Source organism: Grus americana, chromosome 15, assembly GCF_028858705.1.
Source record: "Grus americana isolate bGruAme1 chromosome 15, bGruAme1.mat, whole genome shotgun sequence".
Lineage (NCBI taxonomy): Eukaryota > Metazoa > Chordata > Aves > Gruiformes > Gruidae > Grus > Grus americana.
In genome coordinates this window covers 18,079,026-18,099,972 of record NC_072866.1, presented here as the reverse complement: position 1 = coordinate 18,099,972, position 20,947 = coordinate 18,079,026, and the positions used below count along the sequence as shown (strand labels likewise).

The 20,947-nt window shown below is 39.0% G+C and overlaps 1 protein-coding gene across 4 annotated transcripts in view; it reads right to left on the bottom strand.

Moving 5' to 3' along the window:
- The window catches only part of SNX29 (sorting nexin 29), a 126,550-nt gene that overhangs the window by 48,343 nt on the left and 57,260 nt on the right, over positions 1-20,947 (bottom strand). For 3 of the 4 annotated variants that reach the window (XM_054842625.1, XM_054842627.1, XM_054842626.1), the window contains 3 exons: positions 18,374-18,490; positions 15,731-15,786; positions 14,676-14,757 (listed from right to left, as the gene is read on the bottom strand). In XM_054842625.1, coding sequence (XP_054698600.1) covers positions 14,676-14,757; positions 15,731-15,786; positions 18,374-18,490 — 255 coding nt within the window. Of the gene's footprint in view, positions 1-14,675; positions 14,758-15,730; positions 15,787-18,373; positions 18,491-20,947 lie in introns of those variants that run through there. The other variant, XR_008579362.1, reaches the window with a different exon arrangement.

The following is a 20,947-nucleotide window of genomic DNA, read 5'->3' as shown; positions in this document are numbered from 1 at the left end:
GAACTCATGGTATTTCAGAGATCCAGTGACGTCAAGCAAATGTCTTCTCCCACAAAAGCAGCTTAAGCAGTCTTCCTCTGGTTGGGTCTTTAAGTCATCCTCTTGTCTCTACAGACACCCAGTTTCTCACATTTATAGGAGGCTTCTGTCTCACAACAAAGTAATATACCATGCAACTTCTGTCAAACTATACTATTTCACTGTAGAAATTATTCATATATTCATAATATTGGATTCTATTGAATAACAAGCATATTTTTTGTTACTATTGTACTTCCTGTTTCGTGACGATGACAAAAAATGAATACTCTAATTCCAAAATTAGCACATCTAAGAATACAAAAGATTCAGAGTATTGTGTGAATTACAAATGCATACGTAAACAAAAATTCAACTAGTTTTGGTAACGAGAATTCAGATAGTGTAATGATGGAACCACTACAATAAGCCTGCAAGAAGTATTCAGGTTTCTTTTTCATTTTGAAAATAAAGCCAGGATAAAGATAATTAAACACCTACAGGACCATCTGTTTTAACAATTCAGTACACCTCTGAAGGAAAATGATGGGAAATATGAAATGCAAGTATTTTGCATAATTTCAATAAAATTCATGTAACGTAGTACAAACTATATTAAATACTCTTTATTCACCCAGCTCTAACCTCTCTCCCTACCTGTTTTTCCCTTCAACCAGCATATTGTTGGAAATTTTGTATACATTTCCAAGAGTCATGTTTCAGCTTCTCTACGGGGGGGCAGGGACAGCAAAAAAGCTTAAATTATTTTTAATCAAGTTATTTAATATGGAAATCCTAATTTAACTAAGCCGTTATCTTTGCACATGTGATTTGGTGAATCACGCAGTTCAATATTACCTGCTAGGCTGTAACTCATAGTTAACTAATTAAGGAACCCAGTACACTGTAATTGAAATTTTTAAGGACTGCAAAAACATAGACTAATTTCTTAGATAAAACTGTTAAAGAATGTCTTCCTGTTCCTCTATGTAGATAGATATTGATTTCTTTTAAACAGTAAGACATGAAAATGCAACATGTGGAGCCCTGTGCCACGCTGAATTTATTGACAATCATATAATAGAGTATGAAAGGCGTATGAAAGTTCATGAAATAGTACACATTTAAAGCTTTATTACCTCAACAGGGAATATTATTCACAAGCCCAGGTATTTCAAGACACTTAATGCAAATTCAGTTGGGAAATCAAACCAAGTACATCCTAAATATAAAACTGCTTGGATAACGTTATTCTAGCCTAGTCATATAAGGCATATAGTCATCCTCATTTAAATTACATACAGATCATACAACTTAAGCACAGGAGCAACAGGGAACAATTATCTGCGTACACAAAATTTTGAAACAATATCAGATCAAGCAACTTGGGATGCATGGTTTGAAATTGTCTTAAAAGTCATCAGGACTATTCCTGTCATCTTCAATGTATCCACAATTTCATTTGTGGTCTTTTAATAGGCAATCAATGACATCTGTAGCTGCCAAATACACTTTTGTGTACGTTTGCCCCAAATGATCACGCTGCGCCCTACGGCAACACTACTTTCTACTACTGAAAATACCTTAACATAGAATCATAGAATGGTTTGGGTTGCAAGGGACCTTAAATACATGACCTATAATTACAGAACAGTATTTTAAGATCATGTTATAGAAAGCTGAAAGGACTACTCTTAGGCTCAGTCTCTGGTCAATTTAAAAATCAATTCCAAATCGCTACATTTCCTTTCAAATGTCCAGGTTTTCCTGAAATCATCCACTTCTTAACCTAATTAAGTAATTTTCAAGGTAATGAAAATTTACAGATCAAATCAAAATCAACGCTAGAATGCTTATTTCATTGTAGACAAAAGATTTTACTTTAATATTCTCTTGTATATCAGAAAATGAATTAAGTAGCTTTTTTTTTTTTGTAATTTAGGAGCACTTTCTAATTGGGTCTCCCATGTGAGGATTGATTGGTAACCTTTTTGTAGCTATGATTTACAGCAGCTGAAAGAAAAATTTCAGTTAATAAGTATATATAATTAATTAGTCTGTTATTTTCTCATCACAAACATGTTGGAAGTCAAACATTAGAAGAGAAATGGCAAAACCAGTAATAATTTAAGATTTTGTTTTTCAGCCAACTACCTGCTAACTTAATATTACTGAAATGCCAGAAAACTACTGAGAACCAATTTAAAAGCACTAGTTTAACGATTGTATACTGAAATGAATAAAGTCTACTCCCATGGAACTGGTTTTTGAGTCAAAAGTTTCTTTAACAGGTTAAGGAATCTTTCAGCAGTTCTGAGTCCAAAATGCTGGTAACGAATCCTGGTAACAGACCAGTAACTACTGACACAGTTCATCACCACTTGGGCGTAAAAGCCTGAGGAGAAGAAAGGACAAAGGCCAAAATTCCAACTTGCTCCCGTTCCAGTGCACCTTCACCGGCTAAATGCCTATGATCAACACTCGTTCTTCAGGTCTGCAGAACTCTAAAGTGAGTGCTTTTCCTTTTGGATGCTAAATCTGGATCGGTGTATTTAGGGTTCACTTTTTGGCGCTCTCTCAAGCACTGCAGGTAGAAAGAGACACTGAATGGGATATCAGAGAATCGTCTGATGCAATGACGTTCATGGTTCTAGAAATACCAGATTAAGCCTCAGGAAAGACCTTCCCTAAACCAAATATGGCTCACATTTCCTGGCAGCAGGATCTGAACACATAATGAAAAACAAATTCTAGCCAGAGAACTCTGTGGATGGAAGCTCCATGTGTACAAAGCTGCTGAAGTTAAAGTCCCTCTAAGTCCATGTCCCGTTCCAGAGGCAAGAAAAATGTCAGAAGGGGAGTGAATAATGCTAATGGAAGGTGAGCGGTGAAACTCTACTGAACCACATCTAAAATTCAATGGCACAAGATGCCAGAGAACTCAGATCATTTCAGCAGCAGAACACGTCAAAGGATATAATGAATACTGAGAAAGTTTGTAAAGAATCAGTCCCATGCTGGACAAGGTCATAGTTTTTCTTACAAGCATGAAAAAAAAAATAAAAGATGGGCAGTACAAGGAAAGTAACAAAGAGACTCATCTACACTAAGGAAGCTGCTGTGGCATTTCCACCTAGCTAAGCATTATTGGGGGGGGAAGGGGTGAGAGAAAAACTTTTTTCTGCATTACTGTATTTCTACCGTATTACTCTATTTCTAACTTCCTTTCCCTCACTAATAAAAAAGGCTTTTCTGGAGATCCCTCTTGCTTGTTACATATGCCTTTCAAATCAACGTCCAAGCATGTGACAACAAAAAGAAAAATTACCAACTGCTTCGGTGGAGACAACCCAATCAGCAGGAATACAAAAACATAACATGCAAATTGGCACCATTATTTTTTAAATGTTAACTCTGCTAAGCTTGACTGGTGAAAGCTTTCTTTACATTTGCTTTTAAATAACACTTTAAATAATTTTTCAGTACCGTTGGTCCATAGTTTTCCCTTTACACTTCAGTACTTGGTACAGCAAGAAAAAGGGAAGTAGACGTGAACTCATAGAGATACTTTAATTTTTTGCTAGAGTTTTGTTCTTGGTAAAGAAGCTACAAAATGTTTCTGTAAGGTGAGAATACTTGCTTCAGATACAGGAATATCGGCTCAGAACAGATCAAGATAAAAAAGGCTGAGAAGGTTAATAATCAAACCTGCCCGTGCTAACAGAACATACATACCTTAAGAAGCATTTTGCTAGGACTCAGCAGGACAGGCCGATGAAGAAAGCACAGCCCTGAAACGGATTTTATGTGTCTTCTGAGAGTGGCAATTAACATGGGGGGAGGAGACGGGGGTGGAGAAGAGATTGTTCAGGGAAGCAGACGTTACGTGCTTAACTTTGCCTCTTTTCCCCCCGGACAGGACAAAGTAAGCTTGGAACAAGTAAGAAGTTACTCAGAACAGCCTGCTCCTCCGACTACCTGTGCTGATACACCTCTTGTAACTCTCTGTTGGGTTGGAAAAGCCAACAAGACCCCTGCAAGGGATGATATGGATGAAGTTCAAACTGCAAGCATTTCAGCTTCTCCCCTTCTTATAGGCAGAATCTACCAACAAAATCTCACATCTCCCTTAACTCTTGCCTTTGAAATAGTCAATTTAAATAATTAGATATTGTGCTATATAATATACCAACGACAGAGAGGGAAGATCAAGCACAAGACAGGGACTTGTGCAAGCCCAGTTCAGAACGACTGATGGAGAGCTGGAAGCACTAAGAGGAGACAAGATCTCACCTGCATTAAAAGTTCTCCTCAACTACCTAACCCAGTTCATCATTTTCACTGCCTCCGCTCTAAGTTTCCCATCCAAAAAACCAAACCCAACCCCCTCCTGTTTAAGAATGTCTGTGACAAAAAGGGGGGAAGAAACAGAAGAGAAACAATTTCAGTCCTCTGAACTACAAAGCAAAACTTGTTAATATCAGCAAAATATCTACTCATTCTCTGCGCTTGGTGAGTTGGGTGTATAGACATCATAGAAGCCTGGAGTACTCGTTGCAACAATTCCAAGTAATTAACAACTTAACATTTGGTTAAACAAATCTTACAACCCACAATATTTCCAAAGAAAACTGCCAGTACTTTTGTAGAGTGTTGCTAATGTAATCTAAGAAAAATGACGGAGCAGTCTTTCTGTGGAAAGAAGAAAATTCATTTCGACCAGAGGTGCAGCATGTTCTGGGATGAGCTTCTGTAACTGCTACTTGTTCTGTTTCTCCAATACTGGTTTATGACGATAATAAAGCTTTAAAAATTCTTAAAACTAACTCAACTTTAAGGTACATCTTAATTATTCAGGAACACTAAATTAAAAAGATTTTGCTCAAAATTTACAATTTAAGAAATAATATTGTTTCAGGGGATTGGAACTACCTTTTGTTCCTATTTGATAGTGTGCTCTTCTGAGAGGAGTGATGCATTTCAATCTATTTAGGAAGCTTTTATCAAAATTATTTCTGTACTCAAAACACATAGAAGAAGTAAAAAGTATGAATCCAAAGGGGAAGTATATAGAAAAAAGGAAGAACCAGTTACATTTCTTGGCTTTGCTTCAGGACAACGGGATTCTCTTTAGAATACAAATTCAAGCTGAATTCTCCAAAGTTACCTTTGAAGTGTGAGAAAAGAATACAAATGCAAGTTATATTTTGACACAGTTGCAGGACTGCATTTACGTTCAAGTTCTTTCTTTGAAAATGATCCAATTTAAGAATTTCTGCATAATGAAAAACAAACAGAACAATGAAACTTTTCAGCTGTGAGACGAGCAGCTTTTTGTGTGCCTTTCTACGTACAGAGACATAACGGGAATTAAAGTGAACAAGCTTTTATCTCATGAGACCATTTTATCTACTTGCACAAAGACTGCAAATACCGTCATATATTTTGTTATGTTAAATCTTCAACTTTTTGATATTTACTTCATAAAAATGAACAATACAGCATCAAATATATGAGAGAACGCACTTCAAAGCGTGAGCCTTAAAACCAGTCAATATTGTTCGACTAAACGGAAAAACGTCGTGGGTTTTAGGCCTCTCCACTCCATTACATGCACGCAGACTGACGTTCCGTGTTTCTGCACTGACAGTTCTGCTCCTGTTACCAAAACAGCACTGCAGTGCCTGGACGCTGAAGAGCAAAAGCAGCATGCCTACAACTTCTGCTGGATGGAATCAATACCTTTTTTTGTTTTTAATACAAATCAAATCAGCGCAGAAGATTTCGCTCAATAACAGGGTTAGCTCCTTTTGACAGTGAAACATTACTTATAATATCCCAAAATAATTAACAGCATTTCACAAACATGCACTTTGACCTGATAGTCACTGCAATGACTGACAACCCCTGCAGTGAAGGAAGGGGGGAATGGCCTGAAGCTGCAGGAGGGGAGATGGAGATGGGATGTGAGGCAGAAATCCTTCCCTGTGAGGGTGCTGAGGCCCTGGCACAGGGTGCCCAGAGAAGCTGTGGCTGCCCCTGGCTCCCTGGCAGTGTTCAAGGCCAGGTTGGATGGGGCTTTGGGCAACCTGGGCTGGTGGAGGGTGTCCCTGCCCATGGCAGGGGTGGCACTGGATGGGCTGGGAGGTCCCTGCCCACCCAAACCAGTCTGGGGTTCTACACTGTAAGTTTCTGCAGAAGAGAATACAGTAAAATGACAGAACTGCTGGCTTTTTCCCCAAACAGAGTACTGTGGGTGCTCTGGCCAGGGAAAGGAGGGTGTCTCACCAGTGTGCAGGCAGAAGCATGCAGGTACCGTGAACAGCCCCTTCATCTGAAGGCGTACTGCTCTTCCTTCAGAAGGGCAGTGGAGAGGGAAAACAGAACATCGTTTAAAGTAACATAAAAAGAAATATTATGAGAAGAGATATCAGTCAATATTAAACAGTAAGACTGAAGAGAGTCAAAGGAATAAAAAAGTTGGAAGAATGTTTATTGATGATAATCTTGGGGGGGGTCCTATTCACATGCAAATAGCAAAAGTCTTGTCTGATTAGCATGTTCATCTTTAATCTTACTTCGTATAATCTAAAATGTTTACTGCTCTGCAAACAAGGCAGATTTGCAAGTAGCCATTTAAATATTGATATCACTTTAAGAATCACAAAATCTCAGTTTCATTATCTTAAGTGTCAGCCATTGGTAATTACAGCAACAAAAGGCATGACTAATGGCATTTGCTGTACACTTCACAGGAAAGCGCAATCCATATGTATGCGGAAAATAACAGGATACTCTACAGTTGAGAAATATGACAAAATAGTATTATTGCAATAATCATCTTGCTTCACAGGCACTAAAGAAACTGCAACTAACTATCACCATCTAGAGGTAAAATGTAAATGCAAAATTTTTGGTTTTATTCTGATATGGATTCTGTCTTTATCCCTGTGCATATACTGGATGAGACTTTATTTTCTAATTATTTTCTCACAGAAGATTCCCAAAAAAGACAGGCATCAAACTGCACAGATGACAAACAGCCATCATCAGAGAGCAACTAGTTAACTAGAGAAGACAGGATGTTTGTAAGGGAAGAGTAGACTTTTGCCAGTATGACCCTGATTTTACAAAGCTGCCTAATATCTAAATCACCTGTTTAAAGGACTACGGTTTTTTAACTGTTACTTTGTACAAACTATATTGGTTTCTTCATATGTGGCTAGGTCCTTTAATGCTTATAACTAATGAGTTGACCACTTACTAACAGCCATCACAAAGTTTGTAAGAGAATAAACCTCTGAAGCTTCCTTTGGCCTCCCAGTGGACAACTGTAATTGTTCCAATGTCCTCGTAGAAGTTATTGTTACGACAATCTAGTCTGAGCTCCTGTCACAGCCCAGATAATTTCATCCAGTAACATCTATATAATCCTTATGATTTGTTGATTCACAATAAGGGCATTAACTAGTCATCTCATTAATCTTTCTACTCAGGTGCAAAATTAATTATACTAGTAATCCATCAGCACTAATGACTGGGAAGAGAGTAGTCAAGATATCAACCTGGAGCAAAACAAAGCTGAGCAAATAGAAAGAGAGAAGACGTGCTTCTGAAAACAGTAGAATGAGCTTGCCATGCATAGAAGAGAAACACTCGTGGAAGGAAAGAGATTTCCTAATCATACCTATTCTGTGCATTTTAGGAGTACATTAGTCATTCTCAGCACAGCGTTACAAGGGCCACTCATGTTTAGTTAATCCTACACCACGACCTCCAAGTTTCTTCCACTGTACTGTTACTGCAAGGCATATGATTTCAACAGTTCAGGAGAATATTTGGTGAATTATGAAATGTATTTTATTCAGTGCACTTAAATATGAACAAAAGGTATAGTGATATTTATCCAGAAAAGTTGCCCATCTTCCAAAACATTGCTATCCAGATATTTCCTAAGATGTCATGTCCTTGTGTTTGGACTGATTTTTCTTCAGTTTAATTAGCTCAATTATTTTCTACACCCATGTAAACTTCCAGTACTCACAAGCTCTATGGCAAGATGTCTTGCACACCCAATTACATGTTGTGGAAAAAAAGCACTGTCACGCACTTGTTTTGAAACTGCAGGCTAGTAGTTTCAATGGATGCTCCAATTTGCATTTTGAAACAGTTAAAGATCTCTCCATGTCTTTCATGACTTGAAAGACTGCTCTTATTCCCCTCTCAGCTGTCTGTCTTGCAGGCTCAGAATTTCTAATATGCTCCTCAAATGAAAAAGCTTCATTCTTCACTCGTATTCTTTCCAGTTTTGATATAGTTCTTTGGAAGGACTAGAACTGCACACAGATAAGCCAGAGATTATACATGGCATAATAGAGTTTTCTGGTTTTCTATCCCTTTCCTAATAATTTCCGACAAGTTGGTTTTTAGACCTCCTTAAACCCTTTTAGAAATTGTGTCAGATTAGCTACTTTAAAATCTTCGGGCACCCAAACCAGAAGCTATTGATCAGTCAGTTTTCAGCTATTTCACCCTTGGATTCCTGGTGAACTGCGTGTGGAGATTTATTGTTTATTTGTTCAATAAGATCTTCTACCGGTATTTCATTTGAAACAGACAATCTGCTAATTCTCCACAAGGAATTATCCAGAATGGGAACACCCCGTAACAGCTCCATGGTGAACAGAGATTTGAAAAGACACATTTTTCTGTTACCATTTTACGTTCTGAGGCCACCCTCTTCAGCTTGAGCAGTTGTCCCCCTGACGCTAGCTAGGGGCCTCTTCCTGACACGTACAAAAGAGACCGTGAGATTTTATGCTTTTGGAACCTGCAAGAGGCTTGTAGCACTGTATTTCTGCTTTTGTCCTCCAGAACGTGTACGTTCCTCTATTTTGCTTTGGAGATGACTTTAATTCTTTTTTTTTTTTTTAAATGTATTTATTTACTTCTAATAACTTTTTTTATTTGTAAGATTCATAACCAGTAAACGCTGCCAGTTAAACATTACTGCAAGAGTGCAGGGTAACTCTACAAATACAGCAGTCTGATTAAAATTTCCATGTCTAATAGGATTCATTATAAAATGTTGCTTGCTTTCAGAGTCCACAACCATATTTCTGAGCTTGTCCAGAATCCTTAATCCTTAACAGAAATTAAAGAAACTATTTGATGGTTGAAACTACATGACAAGTATGCTGGAACTGAGAGCTTTTCCTTCTATATTCACTGAAGAATAACATCTGGGTTTTTTTAAGGACAGAAGATGTACTGATTTTGGGCAGGACATCTGAAACATACCGAAATATTAAAATGACACAAAAAGAAATGCTTTGAAATGCCCTTCAAAACAGCATTACAAATCTGCATTAAATTTATTAAAAAAAAAATTAAAAAGCAAGCACTAGAACAAAACTCCTGCTGGAGTCTATTCTTCTCCTGTCCAGGTCAGGCCCTCCTGATATGCAAATTAACATTCATTCGTTTCCCCTCCTGGTTTAAGAAGCACAAATGCAAAACTGGCATTGATTTTGAAGAGGCACAGCTACCCAGCTTTATTTCTCCTAATTCTTATATTCTTAAGAAGCATTTGTGAGTCCAGGAAAAAAAGATGACAGATACTGTGGAACTGTGAGGTTCATACTTTTCAAACTGTTAGGGTCAAACTATTTGAGGTGCTCTGCAACTCTTCTCACCCACTTTTGGTCATTTCCAAGGCACGTGACACATATGCAGTAGTTTATTTTCTGCTAGAAAATAGGCATCTATGAGCAAAAAGAGACAGAAGAGGCACACCAATTCTGAAGTGCATCAACGATGTGTGACATAGCAAGTCTCCGCTGGCACACTGCCCTCCTCCCTCCATCAAGTGAAATGCTCCAGAGATACACCATTTCAAATCAGCCAGGGCGAACAAGCTGGCTCCTAACAGGAGGGGACAGGAGGACACTCTCCCTAGCTTTCTAATAACAGAAAGCGCAGACGAAATCAAGCCGCAGTAGAAATACATTTACATGAACTGCATTTGGCAAAGCAACGGTCAAGGCCCACGCCCTTCTGCAACATCTGCATTTGGCAGCAGCAGCGTTACCTTAACAGTACCGCACACACGATCTAACTGGCAGGCAGGCTGAGCCTCTTCAGGCTAATTTCCAATTAGCTTTAAGCACAGTCAAAAGCATTTAGCGTATCTGAAATGATGCTTACCCAAACCCAAAGTTTCAAACTTTGCCAGTTCCTGCTGGCACACGTTAGCTTTCTCCAACGTTCGTTAGACATCTTTTTCTCAGAACTAACCAGCACAACCAAGAGTCAGTTTTTCATCTCAAGTTACGGTTAGTCAAGTACTTGCAGAGAAATCTGAACTCCAGAAGATGTTGGTAATGATCTCGATGCTATCAACATTCTGCAATATTGCTACTTTCCTTTACATTGAAATACTACAAGCAATTTCTCGTGTAGCTGATACAAAGAATTATACGTGCACTTTAATTTTCTGCCATTAGAGAAATAAATGATAAAGCAGCAAAAATGGTGTTTATTATGAATAAGAGGACTCTCTCAGAAAAGAGCTCCATCATTTATCCTGTCACTCCCAGTCCTTGTCTGTTCATTACATACTGGTAGTCTGGTAAATAAATATATCTTCTACAATTTCAACATTGACTCAAATTCCCTGTAATCAGGAGCACATGTTTTGGCAGAGATTTAACAAGATAAATGCATAGTGTCGTTATTGAGGCTATTCTGAAGTTTTATAAATTAACACTTTCCTGGTAGCTATAAAACGCAGAATATATATTCGGCAAGCACATGACTACCTATTTGATCAGAGATGTGGCAATCACTTCAGGTGTTTCGCCATAGTGCTCTGCTACAGACTGTATGTCTATTTAGGAAAACTTCTTTTTTTCACATGTACAGTGGCCGAAAACAAAGTTATTGGCTAGACAGATACTCTTCCCAGTCGTACTCCTGTTACCGAGATCAAAAACTGGCAGGAATGCCATTAATGTATTCTTCCATCAGGAAAGATCTCAGCAGGTACCAAGATCAAAGGTTAATAAGAATTAAAGAAGTTTTAGTCACCTCTACAGGTAATTCTTGCTAGCTTTTTCTAAATAGTAAAAGACAAAGTTAAGCCAATACGCAACTGTTCACCAGAGGAATTCTATGACATTCTGCGTCATTCTGTAATTAAAGACAAACTAGTCCGACCTCAGACATTCTAGGTCTGTTCTGGACAGCCGCTGCTAACTTTCCACATTGCACATGTCCGTAAATTGCTAGCGTGAAGAGATAATGGATAGAGCATATTCAGAAGAATTCGTACATTTTTCAAATGCATACACCAATAAACTGAATTTTACACACTGTGAATGATGCCCAACGTTATGAATATATATTGTAGACATAAAGAACTTACAAGATTCTCAAAATTGTCTTTTTGTAAATCTAGACTTTTAGAATCTTGCAATGATACTTTGATTCCTTTTTTTCCCTCAAGAGGCTTAGCCTTCAATCACAAGTTCTTTGTTTTCTGTTGACGATGAGTAATGGATGAAGTCTATTAAAACCCACTCTGTACCAGCACGACATATTTTCTAAAATGCCATGCCAATGACAAATAAGGTGCAAAAGCACAATAAAATCCCCTAACTTTTGTTCACGTCACTGTAGTTAGGCCCTTAACCAAAGCAAACTGAGAGCAACACCTAGCCCTCTACTCCAGCAGATTTTGGATAAAACCCTGAACCTCTTATAAATAGAGAAGCCTCATTTACCTCAGTATTTTTCCTATTAAAAAAGAATGTACATCGATAGTATGTATGACTTCTGCATACTTTCCAGGGTTTCATGATGCCATTTGTCTAGTCATCTACAGTCAAACTGCATGAAAAATATTGAACTCTTTAGTAAGTAAAATTAAAAATAAATGAAATTCTTCAAAGAATTCATGTTTTTTAATCCAGATCTAATATACCTTAATGAAAAGCACTTTATTACTTTAAAAAAAGAATAGATTTGACATATTAGATAGCAACCTTATAACTAGTTTCTGGTTCATGTCTTAGTAGTAATGACACTAACAAAACTCAAAATACAAAGGCAAGTTTCATAATAAAAAAGGATTCTTTCTTCCCATTCAACCAAAGAGAATGCAACTGAAAAAGCAAATAATAAAGTTAAAATTGTTGATAAAAATGCAACTATTTGCAAGACACGCAAATTCGCCACGGCCCTTTTTCAAACAGGTATGTGCTTATGTGCTTTTCTTTCATTTCTTCTTACATTTTTTCTGGCCATTTAACCACTCAGGACCTCCAAACTGGCAGCATTTATTTTTAAACAAAATGGCCTGCCTATGCAGTAATAACGTTACTAGTGCACTTGAGAACCTTTAATAGCATACGAAGACCGTTCTCCTCCCATTCCTTCATCTATCACAGCCTCTCCTCTTGCTAAAGAGCTGCCTATAGCCAAACTCTCTCCTCATCCACAATTATTTTGTTTCTACTTCTCACCAATCAAATGAGCAAAACCTGTGTGAGCAACAGATGAGTAAAGACGCCTGAGAAAGCCATAGGTTTTACTACTTATTCACAACTTACACGGAAAAGAGCTGAGAGTGCTCTTCTTTGCAATGAGTCTCCCACTGCAACAATTCATGCTCACAATTTGTTAATTAGAAATTATGTTAACTTTTCACATAAATAGGAAAGAAACGTGGAGCTGTGTTCACTGCATCCACACGAGCCTTCCCGTGTACCAGGAAAAGATGAGGCCAACTACTGGGCCATATTCCCCTTCTCCTGTCGTTCACAGGATAGCAGATATCAGTAACATTAGAAAGACACAAAATTAATGCTGTACAGACAGTACTGTTACATGTCATTTCTCACCATCATTAACAAGTGTGCCAAGCCAAACAGTCAGAAATGCACCTAAAAATTAAAGGGATATTCTGGGTGCCTTCATTTCAATCTGTACTGCAGATATAACTCAAAAAAAAGCCAGAGAATGCAGAAATTCCAGTGTCATATTGTTGCAAACACAAGAGACCTCATTGTTCAGATAACTAAAATAAGACAATTCCAGAAAAATATTTGGTATCTACCAGAAACTCAAAATTTCTATGCAACTTCAGGAAAGGAAAAAAAAACCCACAAAGAAGAAAATTCTAGGGTACATCACATTCCAGACGTAAAAATGCTTGAGGAAAGACTGAACTTTTAAAACTCAAAGCTTTTTAAATAGTACATGATAGTACCCCTTACTATTACCCTTTGCTGCTCATCCACACAGGCAGCAGCGCTATTTGCAGAGAAGACTCCTCCCAAGCGAAGAGCGACCAAACAGCGCTGGGGACAAGGACGAAGCGCACAGGGGCCCAGCCGGTCATCCACCTCCTCCAGCGAGGGAAAAGGCGTGCGTCAGATCGCTACCCGGCTGCATCGCAGGGGCGCTGGCAGATCACGGACTGTCTCTAAGGATCAAGGAGTGCTGGGAGAGATGAAATCCACCCGACGGAGTGGGACAAGATCATCTTTGCCCACAGGCTGACCAAGCCGGTGAGGAAATGGTGCATGGGGTGGAGAGCAGGTGGTGCGCAGTGATAGGAAGAAGAGAAACCTCAGAAATGGCAAAGTATGGTGAAAAGAATAAAACAGAGCAACCTAGGAAACCAGCGGGAGAAACCAGAGCTCCTCTGGTGGTCACAGAACGCAACACCGTTGGAGTAAGAGATGTGGTGGGGTGGGATACCGATGCTGCCTTAGCAGCCCGGGCTCTGGGTTTGAGAATGCGTCACCAGTGACAGCAGAGTGGAGGGACGTGTGAGAGCCAGACAGACAAAAATAACCACACTTGTCAACAGGTTTCCACAAACACTTGTGCACCTGAATTTGATTGATTATTCAATGCTTTTGAACAAACTACAAACTGTTCAGTATTGTTGGCTTTTCTTGCCAGTAGCTAACGTCTTATTTTTCATTGTCTTTTACTGGCAAAAGGTGGCTGTTTTCCTGTACTTTTCAACTATCTGCCAGCACTTCATAAATGATTCAAGATTCTACAAAAATCATCATTCGGAGTGAGAGGAATGTTAAAAAGCTTCAGAAATCTTGTTCAGAGCTAAGAATATGTGGCTGAAACAAAAGTGGAAGATTTTTGCAGCTGCTAATAATCCACAAATGAAGAAATACAAACAGCCCGGGCCAGCATATTAAAGAGTCTTTAAAGTTTGCCCCGCCATTCTATCCATGGAGGGCGTAATTGTTCTGAAGCCGAGAATCCAGGAATCAAGGAACAGCACAGGGTTTCAATGCTTCACCTACGAGGCAGGCAGGGAGCGCAACCCCTAACTTCAGAACACACTATGAACACGGGAATGACGCGCAGCGAAGGCTTGTTGCACCATTCAAAATGGGTTTGAGCGAGCTACGACAGTAAGCCACATCTGTCTGTCTGTCAAGCAACACGTCTGGTCACTGATATCCCCCAAACTGAAACAGAAAATGCGCAGCATGTTGAAGAAGGCATTACTGATTAATATTGAACTGCACTCCCTGGCCAATGCAGTCATCTTATCAGCACGCTTCATCATCATTTCAGTCAGAACCTTTGACACAGCACCTGTGTTAAGATGGCTCTCTTACCTGATAAACATGGAATGCATTAGCAGCTTTTCCACGCAGAAAGACTGAGGGAATCCAAACATTAATAAGAGCACGGTTTGATCTGAGGAGAAGAGAGAAAAACTTAAAATAGGGAACCATATTTATGTAGAAGAATTGCAAAGCAACTACCTCCAGTGATTTAGATAATGATCAAAGTGATCGACAAAGCAAATTAACATTTCAAACGGAGTATCAGAAAAATTGTAGTTCTGCCTGAATCTTTTCTACCTGCTGTATCTAAAAGTGTTCCCTAAAATTAATATAACAAAAAAAGAGCACTGAAACAATTCCCTTTGCGGGATTTTGGGTTTGCTTGGGTGTTTTTTACAATGTGCATTTGACAACATTTGATTATACATATGAAACAAAAACTATTAATTTCCACAAACTCAACGTTTTGGTCCACAAAACTCAGCAAAAACCCAAGTTCATTAAATAATAGAAGAACACTGCACAATTATGAAGAAGCCGCTTCCATCCACTCTTTGTAATTCATCTCCAAATTTCTATGATTCAAAGACACCAGCTACATTTTCGCCCCCCTCATCCACTAACAGCTAGATTCATCAGTCTGACTAATAAAGGCAAACCTCCAAATCACACCACTCTGGAACGCTCTGGGATGACCAGCTGGGTTGTGTGGGGGTGTAGTACTACTTGTATGCATTGATGGGGAGCTACTCTGTAACAGTGAGAAAGTCCACCACATTGTGAATAGTACCTAGCATCTATCAAACCCAAAGCCACTGAAAACAGTAACTTTTTGGTGCTTTGTTAGAATACCGAGACCTAGTGCACTGAAAGGGCGCTCCAAGAGAATCTTCATAAATCTAAACTCCTTGCATCATCATTATTAAAAACTACGCTAAGCACAGACTGCGCAGCTCTCTGTACTTTTTTAACAATGGAACATCACAGCTGAGAATTCAGTTATTGGAAACAATATAGGAAAAGCAAAGGACTGAATCGGTTTGCTTATTCTTCTTTCCCATAAAGACAGTAGAAGAGAAAACTATGTGTGTTATGAAACTTACATTTCAAAATCTGACAAACTCTGATCTTCAGATGTTTGACTCAAATCTCCAGGGACCTATATTTACAAAACAGAAATAATTCCCACACACTGGTTATTATGCTTTCTATTAAGAGAGCACAGTATTATAAGGAAAGTACAATTCAATATTCAATTTTTTTAAATGCCAGTAGAAACTGAGAAACAATAACACAAAAATAAATCACCATGCAACAGGATTATGCACATAACACCCTTGTGAGTTCTTCATGTTTGAATTTGCTATAGTTTTGTAAAGAAAAAGATTGGGATTTGTAAAAGCATGTAATTTTGAAAGGTATAGAAAACCCTGATAAAAAGCATCATTATTAGGCCTTTATAAGTAAGGTATGCCAAAACAAAGTACATTGTGTGTATAAACAATTTATGGGAAGAGATGAAGCATATAAAACCTCGCAATCACTTGCTTTTACAGCCAACATTCCACTAAGACACACGATCATTTTATTTTAGCTGTGCTCTTACAAAAGATTATATAGCTACGGAAGTTCATAAAGATGGCAACGATGGACTAATGCCTGCAGAGTCAAAAGAAGTTGCAGTTGTGAGGAAACAAGATTGAAACTGCAATAGCTTTTTGCCTTACTTTAAAGCTAGTTAAACATGAAAGGGTATCTTCTCTCCTTTAAATACTGTAAAATGTGAAGCGTACCCCAGAATAGTTCATGTGTTTTGATGAAGAAAAACAGCAAAAAGTTGTGAACTTCAGAGACAGCTTCTACATTAGTTAAACATTGGTTCAGTGTATCTCTCATGTGTGTTGCACGCATATTACTATTTTTCAGAATATTTGCTGCCTAAGAAACTTAAATATATATTACTGCTTATTGTAAAGCAATATTTATTTATTGCAAAGCAATATAAAATTGCAAAGGGGACTAAATAAAATCTCCTTCCCAGGCATTTTGACAGACGAGCTTGAGACCTCCCAATACACAAGCCCCAAGTGAATTTTGCGTGCCAGGATTAACAGGGTATGGCTCAGCAAAAACCGAATCGTTCCTGCCAGAGAAAGGAAAAGAAAAGGACTGTGCAGAGCCAAGACAGCTCCAGGACACACACACAGGGCATGTACATGGTGCCAGAACACCTCTGCTGCCCTTTTTGGGGGGATGAGGAGGGAAGGGGACCACCATCAGCTGTTCCCCACGAGCCCACCCTCAGTGGCAGCACACGCCTGGCTTTCCCGGGCTGCTGCGCCAGAGAACACAATCTTCTCTCTTGCTTGCTACCCACACCCTCTCTTTGCCTGTACCTGAAGGGGCAAATCCTGCCTCCAGATATACACAGTTATTTTCATCAACATCAGTAAGAGTTTTGCATAAAAACCTCACAACCAGAGTGTAGACTTTGGAAATAAGAAAAAGGATGGCATTAATGAGTTCCAGTGCTTGCACTTCTGCGTTGAAACAGACTGGTTACTGATTGTGAGACGGTAACTGAAGTGTTGCTCATTGTAACGCACACACGGTGCTGGAGACATTACATCAATGTACTTCCCTATACCCTTGAAAGCACATACTTTTTGTTTTAATATTCCTCTGTTTGTTGCAGAAGTTCTGCAACCCAATAACTAGAAATTTGGAAAGATCATTTATAAGTTACAGCCATTAAAACTGATTATCAGCATTAAAAGGAAAAGAGAAGACTGAACAATTATGGAAGCTATTTTTATAACAAACTAAGTTTTGTACTATTTTAATAATAAAATGTTCAGAGCTTGGCTGATACTTTCAAACAAGTAAAAGGGAGATCGAATATTCACACCCCACAATTTCTGGCAGTTACACACTTCACCAACTTTGAAAGTTCTAACATTCACTTCGGACAACAGCAACTAATAACAACTAGCATTTAGCTAGCCCTTAAAAATACAGTACCACTTCCACTGCTTCAAAAGTTCTAGGACTTAGTTTTCTCTCGGTATCGGATACATTAAAACATATTATCAAAACCTAAGTACTGGAGTAGGATATGGAGATACATGGCTAAAAACAACCTATCTGAACAGGGAAACACAGCCCAACACCTCCGACTAAGAAAGCACAGCTGTAATACTCATGTGATTTGTCATTTGTCATCTCCACACAATAAAGTGATTGTTTCCATCTAAAAGGCTGAAAATGATAGATGAAATCCTGCTTCTCTAACACACACGGAACTGCCATCAGCCACTTCACATAAATGCTGTGATAAAACAGGCATGAATGCTTCCAGTGCAAACAAAAAAGTAAGGAGCAGTACCACGTAATCATATCCACAACCACCGCCAAAGTGTGCCTCCCTCAGAAGATGGACAACTACTAGGAACATTCCCGACTCCTTCTGTTTCCTTCCTGTTCATTTTCCAATTTCAACCAAATCTTTTAACACAAAAAGCTAAAGTGAAGCAATAGTGGGTAGAAAACAATTTTATCGTATGAATATATCTGTTTTACATTCAATTCTGCTAAAGAGAATCAGACACTATCAAAAACACCACAAAAGGTGTTCTTGACAGATGTGCTATTCACTTATAAGTTAATATATATTTTATTTCATCACAAGTAATGGTTTTGAGCTTATTCCAGAGTGGTGTTCTACACAGTAATAAACACACACTTACGGGCCCTCTCAAATCAATTAGTTCTTGTCTCATCTGGGACACAAGAGCTTCTTTAGCCATCAGAGCACGGTGCAGCCTCTCATTGAATTCAATCAGTTCCCCATGCATTTCAGCTACCTGAAAAACAAAGCCAAGAGATAATTAATTGTGTTCTAAACTGAACAAACCCCACGCTATGTAATCTCTTACATGTATATCAAGTTTTCTTTATATTTTTTTATTTTACCATACTCTCCAAGTAGTGTGTCTCATTGCTAATGCATTAGTTTGAACTGATCGTTAAGAACAGACACTGTTATAATAATTTTGACTCATGCCTTGAAATGTAGGTTTTGATACTGAATTCTGTAGGAAAAGATACAACTCTATGTCCAATTTTATTCCTGTCAGAGGAGACCCTATGGCAACTGACGCTAACACCTATTAACTTTTGTCCTCAGTTTAATTCTTAAATGAACACAGCACTCAACAGTTACAAACTAATCACAGTATTCCGAACTGGGAATAATGCAAAATGCACAAACTGCACTGAACTTTGTTGATAATTCATGAGTAATATATTCTGCACTCTTACATGGAGCTTGATTAGGACTGGAGCTAGAAGTCCACTCATCCCAGGCAAATCTGTGAGGGGTCAAAGGAGCATAAACACCGCAGTTACGCTGTGCCACAAGTTGTTGTGCGTAGGTAGGTAGTGTGGCCTCAAGCGACGTTGAGCTACGTCTGCACTTGCCATTTTTGAGTCAAAGTGTCAAGAAAGCACCGACTGATGCAGGGTGATTATGAAAGCGAGCAGGGCTGGGTGAATGACAAGGATGAAAAGTATACCAATTTACAAAAGCAAACCATATTTAAGTTGGTTCCCTGCCAAGAGAAGCAAGAAACAATAAAACTCAAATCAAGGTTAAAGAAGATATCGAGCTCTGGAATGTTTCTTATGCAGAAGTGAAGTGTAAGCCTGCAGCTTAAAGGGGAAGAACTCCAAAAGGACAAGGGTTCCCAAATGGCAAAGGTCTAAATAGTAGCAGTAACGTGTTATCATCAGGAGAGTGTGATGGGGAAACTAGCAGAAACAGGGAGCAAGGCTAAAAGAAACTTAAAGTCTGTGTTCAGCAAGATTTTCAGCTACTCCTATCAGAACCATTACGCTATAAAATGGAATGAAAGTTTCAATTATGATGGATGGCCCATCAGTATACAATATACCTGGGGCAAGGGAGTTGTCTTGAAGTGATAAGGTCACTGGTAGCCTTAGAGCAAAGAAATTTGAGCCAAAAAGAGTTTGTAGAATTATTTTCAAGGAAAAAGAAAGACTTCAGAACACCCCTCTGTTAGAGGTTTCCAAGTACCTCCTCCCTATATGACTCCTGTATTAACGCAAAGGAATACTGATGTCCGAGGTGGAGCTCCAGATGAGCAGTCCCAGGGCAGAGCAAGAAAAGCTACAATTTCAACGGCAGTCAGAGGAAAGCAGCAGCAGTGGTTGGCCCCTCGGTGGGAAGAGCAGCCTACCACAACATCAGCGTTGTTAAACATGTTTTTCAGGTTACAGCAACTCTGGAAATGCCTCCTCATTTCGGCACCCAAAGCTCAGAGAGGAGCGAGGCAACAGGGCAACACGGTGAAAGCCCAGCTGAAGATAGGAACACCAACATGGGTACTGCCGAGCCTCGTCAGCGTTCGGTTCCCTGCCAGAGGCCGTTCACATGATCTACGCGTTCCATGCTTTCCCCTTCTTCAACTACCACTCGGCCTTCTCCCACTTCCCCAGGGAAGTTCCCCAAGATAAAGCAGTTTAATTCAATTTGTTTAATGTAGTGCTTTCTTCCAGAAAACCTGTAGCCCTCACATAATCAAGGCAAACAGAAAAAACAGCTCCAATTTGACAAGCCAGGAGTGGACACAGAATCATAGAATAGAATCATAGAATGGTTAGAGTTGGAAGGGACCTTAAAGCCCATCTAGTTCCAACCCCCCTGTGCGGACAGGGACACCCTCCACTAGACCATGTTGCCCAAGGCCCCATCCAACCTGGTCTTAAACACTTCCAGGGATGGGGCCTCCACAACCTCTCTGGGCGACCTGTGCCAGGGCCTCACCACTCTAACAGTAAAGAATTTCTTTCTAACATCTAATCTAAATTGACCCTCCTTCAGCTTAAACCCATTACCCCTTGTCCTGTCACTACACTCCCTGATAAACAGTCCCTCACCATCTTTCCTGTAGGCCCCTTCAGGTACCGGTAAGCCACGATTAGATCTCCCTGGTGCCTTCTTTGACATCATTGATTAGAAATAAAAAATAAAAATAATTATATCTGAGTTGAACTTTGAGTATTCTTTTCCAATTTCTTTTTATATTAGAGGGAGTCCTTCAAATCCAGTAATTCATCAGTGTGGCCTATACACAAAGAGAGCTAAACTAAGCCCAGATATTATTTGTCTAGACCAATCTCTCTCATTAATTCTGAATTTAGAAACTATTCTGAAATGCTCAGCAAATTACGAGCTAAAGACAGGTACCGTAACTGAACTAACAACAAACTTTCCTTGTAGTGGGACTATCAGAAGTATA